Source organism: Sinocyclocheilus grahami, unplaced genomic scaffold (assembly GCF_001515645.1).
Source record: "Sinocyclocheilus grahami isolate Dianchi unplaced genomic scaffold, SAMN03320097.WGS_v1.1 scaffold391.1, whole genome shotgun sequence".
Classification (NCBI taxonomy): domain Eukaryota; kingdom Metazoa; phylum Chordata; class Actinopteri; order Cypriniformes; family Cyprinidae; genus Sinocyclocheilus; species Sinocyclocheilus grahami.
The window spans coordinates 245,570-252,682 of NW_015505570.1; the positions used below are offsets into that span (position 1 = coordinate 245,570).

General features: G+C 47.1%; 1 protein-coding gene across 1 annotated transcript in view; it reads left to right on the forward strand.

Moving 5' to 3' along the window:
- The window catches only part of LOC107550190 (thrombospondin-3b-like), a 21,721-nt gene extending 15,736 nt beyond the window's left edge, over window positions 1-5,985 (forward strand). The window contains exons 17-22 of the mRNA XM_016231429.1: window positions 467-701; window positions 2,001-2,288; window positions 3,167-3,293; window positions 3,583-3,692; window positions 3,783-3,994; window positions 5,823-5,985. Of these exons, the coding sequence (XP_016086915.1) occupies window positions 467-701; window positions 2,001-2,288; window positions 3,167-3,293; window positions 3,583-3,692; window positions 3,783-3,994; window positions 5,823-5,985 (1,135 nt within the window). The remainder of the gene's footprint in view (window positions 1-466; window positions 702-2,000; window positions 2,289-3,166; window positions 3,294-3,582; window positions 3,693-3,782; window positions 3,995-5,822) is intronic.
- The last annotated feature ends 1,128 nt before the right edge of the window (window positions 5,986-7,113 follow it).

The window sequence follows — 7,113 nt, forward strand, 5'->3', positions numbered from 1 at the left end:
TTTTCAGGCGAACCGAAACAACGCAACGAGGTGAATTCAGTGTCACAAATGAACTGAAATATGTTTGCAGACCACAAGGTGAACAGACAGGGAAAACACGACACAGAACTTCCCCTGGCAAGCAGGCCCAGACCCCCTCAGCCAAGAGTTCGAACCTGCGAGGGGGGGGCGAGAGCCCACTGTTCACACGTCACCAGCCAGCAGCCACAGGGGGGTGGGGCAGGGACCCTTCCAGAGGGTCACTGCAGACACACACACCGTGTGGCCCCACAGACTCCAACGAGCTGGCCAGAGACAATACATCTGGCAACCTAAATACTGCTATAAATGCACAAAGTTCTGTTGTTATTATGTGTGTATACAAATAAAAGTAGACCCTTTACAGATTCGATTGATGTATTGCTCTTATCTGTAAGATCAAAACTGAAAGTGTAATTTAAGTTATTTTCGGTGTTATCAGGAGAAGATGCCTCAAAACGCGTATCCGCATTAGTCGACTTCAGAGGGTTAAACAAGCCATCAAAATGGAATTCTCAGACCCAGAGTCTGAACACGGACTGATCCCTGCCCTAGACACCAAACAGGGCTGGCATGAAACTCCCCATGGTTACTACCACAGACTTCGACGAGCTTACTTTGGAGCTCGCAATTACCCTGGGATGGCGGAGGACACTCAGTTCCTATACCAACTGCATGCATGCGTGCGTGCGTGTGTGTGTGTGTATGTGTAGGTGTATGTTAGACTAATTTAAGTGTTTATGTAGTTAATAAAGTCTTACTTGTATCACACCTGAGGTTGTTCATTGTTTGCTCATAATTGTAGTCCCTAATCATGCAGATTTCTGCTACATGCTAGTACATGAGTAGTATTGTACAGTAAGAGTTATTTCCCTTAACCAGGAAATTAACGTTCTTAGAATTGACAAACAGTTGACCCTAAGAGGTCAAGTAAATACTTACAGCGGATCTAAATATTTATAATTAATTAAAACTAGTTATGATTAATTATTAATATTTCCCCTTTGAGCGGATTCGCTACAGTTCATTGCACCAAATGTCATGTCGTGTCCTTCATTGTTCTGTCAAGTGAATCCAGCCGAGTTACTCGCCTGTGCTCTGCACAGTCTCTCAGTTGCCCGCCGCCCGCTGTAGTCCCTCCTCCGGACGCTGTCCGCTGGATACATGGTCTGCTGGGATAGTCACTCCTCGCCCTACCGCCTGAGACTACACTCCCCTTTTCCCATTGAAGTTGGCTCCTGAATTCCTGTTATTCCTGAGTTACTTCCAGATCTACGTTCGCCTGATACGGCCAGTGAACGGCAGACTGCCTGAGTTTATTTAAAGGACAATACATCTCTGTTTGACGTGCCTTTGCTTCTGGGTTCTTTTGGCTTGACAGAATAATCTGGTCAAAGTGATGGAACCAGTGAAGGAGACTTCCATTCATTCAGCGGTCGAGCTGCAGGGTGCTATGCTGGGCTGATATGAAGAGGAACTGTCCGCCGCCAAGTACGCCATAGAGTCTGGCCTCCCAGGTGACAGAGTTAACCAATCAGCTGCATCTCCTGTGTCCCGAGCAAACAGCCATGCCTGAGTCTTGTAACTTTCCTGAACCACAAATAAACAATCCTCCTTGCTACTCCGGACTGCCTACAGAATGCCATGCATTTTTGACTCAATGTGAAGTGTTTTTTTTTTTTGTGCTGAGGACCGCTCAAAGGTAGCCTATGTGATCTCTCCTGATTGGGAGGGCGCGTGATTTGGGGAGCGCCCATCTGGGAATCGGAAGCAGGATGCTGCAAACAGTTTTCTCTCTTTAAGGAGGAGATGACTAAGGTATTCAACCGCTCGGTCTATGGATCCGAGGCATCCCGACAGCTTGCTGCACATCCCCAGTGTAGGCGGACAGCTGCCGATTACGCAATTGAGTTCCACACATTAGCAGCCACTTGTGAGTAGAACGAACCGGCCCTCACTTCTTGGACGGACTGAATGGGAAGATCAAGGAGGAGATTCTTGCCAGTGATTTGCCATCTCGCTTTGAACAGCTGGTTGAGCTGGCAATCTGCCTCGACAAGCGTTTTGAGTTGCGCGGCCTCGCCCGCACCCTCGTTCCTGTCCAACAAACTGCTTCAGCTGCCGTTTCGCCCTCGTCCGTGACTTCTTTTGAACCCAAGCCTATGCAACTGGGAGGTGATCACATCTCCGCTGCAAAGCAACAGCGCCGCATTCAGGAGGGACTCTGCATGTATTGTGGCGCTCAGGGGCATTACGCCGCAGGGTACCTGGTAGGGATGCACCGAAAGGGGCCCAAAACTGAATGTAATATATTACATACCTTTCTATCAAAGTTATCTAACATTATCAAGCTGAATTTGTTCTGACTGAATTTAGTTCTTGTCATATTTTATTACCATTTTCTAAACTATAGCGAATAAACTGTGATAATGTGAGAAATGTTGAAGATGTCTGAATAAATTTTGGTTTGACTATCTATTTTATAAATTAAGTTAACCAACTAACATTATACATACTCTTTCTGTACCCAATATTTAAAAATTGTACAAATGCAGTAAACATATTTGTATCAGTACTCGGTATCGGCAAGTACCAAAAATAAAAGTATCGGTATCGGGCGAGTACTGGAAAAAGTGATATCGGTGCATCCCTAGTGCCTGGTAAAAGAGATGGCTCGCCAGTAGAGTTCTGGCGTGCGTGTCTACTTTCTCCCCTGCTCTCAAGACGTGCACCTCCATCGTCACCCTTCTGCGCTATGGTGGGACCACCTTTAAGTGCACTGCTCTCATTGATTTGGGGGCCGAGGGGAATTTCATACGATGAAGGGTGGGCTCTCGAGCATGGCATTCCTTTCAACGAGTTGAATGACCCTCCCACTATCTATACCCTGGATGGTCGCATCCTTGCCAAGATCCTCCGAGCCACCGTGCCAGTGAGTCTCACCATCTCTGGCAAACACCAAGAGACAATGTCTTTTTTCATTTTTCGTTCCCCCCTAACACCTTTCGTTTTGGGGCATCCTTGGTTAACTCAGCATAACCCCCAGATCAATTGGGCTAAGGGTACCATAATGTCTTGGAGTTTATCGTGTCATGTTAAGTGTCTTGTCTCTGCTGTGCCTGCTGTTTCCGCTGTCTCTATGTTTCAGGAGGAACCCGGTGATTTATCTGGTGTCCCTGAGGAGTACCACGATCTGCGAGCGGTGTTCAGTCGGTCACGGGCTGCTTCTCTCCCTCCCCATCGACCTTATGACTGCAGCATCAATCTTATCCCCGGTAGGACTCTGCCTCGTGGTAGACTATATTCTTTGTCCGCACCTGAACGCTAGGCACTAGAGAAATACCTAGCCGACTCACTTGCCGCTGGTACCAATATTCCCTCCTCCTCTCTCGCCGATGCAGGGTTCTTTTTTGTGAAAAAGAAGGATGGCTCGTTGCGTCCCTGTATTGATTATCATGGGTTGAATGACATAACTGTTAAGAACCACTTATGTTGTCGGCATTTGAGGTCTTGCAGGGAGCAAGGATTTTCACTAAATTGGACCTTCGCAATGCGTACATTTAGTGCGCATCAAGGAGGAAGACAAGTGGAAGACTGCTTTCAATACTTCCTTAGGCCACTTTGAATATCGGGTTTTACCGTTCGGGCTCGTCAATGCTCCGGCTGTCTTCCAGGTGCTCGTTAATGATGTCCTGAGGGACATGCTAAATTTTTTCATTTTCGTGTACCTGGACAACATTCTAATTTTTTCGTCCTCCCTCCAGGAGCACGTCCAGCATGTTCGTTGCGTGCTTCAACGTCTGCTAGAGAATGACCTTTTTGTTAAGGCCAAGAAGTGCGTCTTTCATGCTAGTTCTGTAACGTTTTTAGGCTCAGTCGTGTCCGCGAATGGGATCAGTATGGACCCTGCCAAGGTGCGCACCATTACTGATTGGCCTGTTCCTGACTCTCGCACAGCGCTCCAGATGTTTTCGGGGTTTGTAAATTTTAATCAACGCTTTATTCATAAATTCAGTCAAGACGCTGCCCCTCTAACTGCCCTTACCTCGACCAAGTCTCGTTTCTCTTGGTCTGAGGCTGCACAAGACGCTTTCGATCGTCTCAAGATATTATTTACTTCCGCCCCCATCCTTATTACTCCCAACACTACCAGACAATTCATAGTAGAGTTTGACGCATCTAATGTTGGTGTGGGAGTGGTGCTTTCGCAGTGCTCGCCACAGGACAACAGAGTTCACCTGTGCACGTTTTTCTATCACCGCCTCTCGCCAGCGAAACATAACTATGATGTAGGTAACCGTGAACTCCTGGCCATTCGGTTGGCATTAGGCGAGTGGTGTCATTGGTTAGAGGGGGCAGTCATTCCATTCGTTGTCTGGACAGATCATCAAAATCTAGCATATATTCGTTCGGCTAAAAGATTAAAAGCTAGACAAGCACGTTGGGCTCTATTGTTTGGACGGTTCGACTTTACCATCTCGTACAGACCAGGCTCTAAGAACACTAAACCTGATGCATTTTTCTCGTCAGTTCGGTTCTTCAAAGGACAGCTCTTCCACAGAGACTATTTTGCCCAGTAGTTGTGTGGTCGGGGCTGTGGTCTGGAGAATCGAGCGGCAGGAAAAGAAGGCACTTGCTCGTGTCCCGATTCATCAAGAGTGCACTAAGGGAAGATTGTTTGTCTCTAGATCCGTTCGCCCAGCTGTTCTACACTGGAGTCACGCCTCCAGGCTTGTTGCGCACCCTGGAGTTAGGGGGACTCTGGCTGCCGTCCGCCAACGTTTTTGGTGGCTGGCTATGACCCAAGATGTTCGTCGTTTTGTGGCCTCATGCCCCGTCTGCGCCCAGTCTAAGTCTAGCAATTCTCCCCCCACAGGCCTACTTTGTCCCCTCCTGGTTCCGTCTCGCTCTTGGTCACACATCGCCTTGGATTTCGTTATGGAATTGCCTCCTTCTGCAGATAATTCTGTGATTCTTATAGTCGTTGATCGCTTTTCTAAGGCTGCCCATTTTGTCCCCCTTCCTAAGCTCCCGTCCGCTAAAGAAACGGCGCAAGCAGTGTTCAATCACGTTTTTAAGGTTCACAGGCTACCCTCTGACATAGTCTCTGATAGGGAACCTCAATTTGTCTCTCAGTTTTGGAGGGAATTTTGTTGGCAGATTGGAGCTACTGCCAGTCTGTGGTCAGGATTTCACCCACAGTCTAATGGGCAGGCCGAACACGTCAATCAGATTCTTGGGCGTTTACTCTGTACTCTGGCGGCTCACAATCCCGCTACTTGGTGTGAGCAGCTGGGTTGGGCCGAGTATGCCTGTAACTCGCTACCGTCATCATCTACTGGATTATCTCCATTCCAATGTTGTCTGGGCTACCAACCACCGTTATTCTTCTCCCAAGAATCGGAGGCTTCTGTCCCCTCCGTCCAAGCCCTTATTAAGCACTGTTGACATACCTGGAGAAGGGTGCATAATGCATTGTGCAAGACAAGAGAGTGCATCCGGCGTGCCGCCGATCGTCACCACTCTAAGGCCTCGAGATACGTCTGTGGTCAGAGAGTGTGGCTATCCACTCATAATCTACCCCTTCAGTCCCCGTCTCAAAAGTTAGCGCCTAGATTTATTGACCCTTTTTCGATTGTCAAGGTTCTCAGTCCTGTGGTGGTGCGACTCAGATTACCACGCTTTTTACAACGCGTCCACCCGGGTTTCCAAGTCTCGTGTATTAAACCCTTCATCCGCCCACCCTCCCGTTCTTCCCCTCCCTCCCTCCCCCCTGTCCTTATTGAGGGTTCCCCTGTCTACAGAGTCAAGAAGCTGTTGGCTGTCCGCCCTCGAGGGCAGGGTTTTCAGTACTTGGTCGATTGGAAGGGGTTCGTCTCAGAGGAGAGAAGCTGGATTCCGGCCCGGGACATCCTGGACCGCTCGCTCATCGAGGACTTCCTTCGCTCTCGTCAGTCTTCTGCCTGAGGGGTACTGTTATGAGCCGGGTTTGACTCTGGTTATCTTTTCCTTTCAATGTCTTGCGCTCTATCCTTGATGCAGCTGTTTGCTGTCTCTATCAGTGCTCGCGCTGATTGGGATGGCACCTGCTCGCCCTTTACTCTCATTAACATCTCTATTTCCCTCTGCCTGTTCCTAGGCGTTTTGCCAGATTATTGTGCTTTGTTACCTGTCTCGTTGCTATGCTCTCCTGTTATTTTCAGTCCAGTCAAGTCTAGTCATGTCCTTCGTTGTTCTGTCAAGTGAGTCCAGCCGAGTTACTCACCTGTGCTCTGCCCAGTCTCTCAGTTGCCCGCCGCCTGCTGCACTCCCTCCTCCGGACGCTGTCCGCTGGATACATGGTCCTCGCACTGCCGCCCAAGACTACACTCCCGTTTTCCCATTCAAGTTGGCTCCTGAATTCCCGTTATTCCTGAGTTGCTTCCAGATCTGCGTTCGCCTGATACGGCCAGTGAACGGCAGACTGCCTGAGTTTATTTAAAGGACAATAAATCTCTGTTTGACGTGCCTTTGCTTCTGGGTCCTTTTGTCTTGACACCAAAGATGTCACAAATATGACACATATAGAACTCATAAAAATAAATCCTTTATATACTGTATATATTATTTTGTTTTAAGACAATTTTGTCTATTTTGTTCTCATGTTTATATATCAATTTTCAACAGACAAATAAATAAATGTTGAGCAAAGTTAAACATTAAAATTGATACGTGCTAGGTAGCTATACAGAAGATAGTAGTGTTTTCATTAAGCTCAATTCAGTTCAAGTTTTGTTCTCATTCGATAGTGTAAGTGCAGTCAAATCAATAATATTACTGAATATTTACTGTCTTTTAAAGAAAGAAACAACAACAACAACGACAACTTGTGAGAAACCAGGCTCAGTCAGGGGGGCAGTTCTCCACTGGCCTAAATAAACAAACAGACAACTGTTTTTTCAATGCTGTAAGCACAATAAACATACTTTTATAAGGTTGATTTAGATGGCGACACTAATGAAGCTTAAAATTTAGGTTTGAACATAATTTCCATGTTTCCATTTGTCATTTCATGGTTTTAATTACTTTATAAATGGTAATAACAAATGAGTAGGT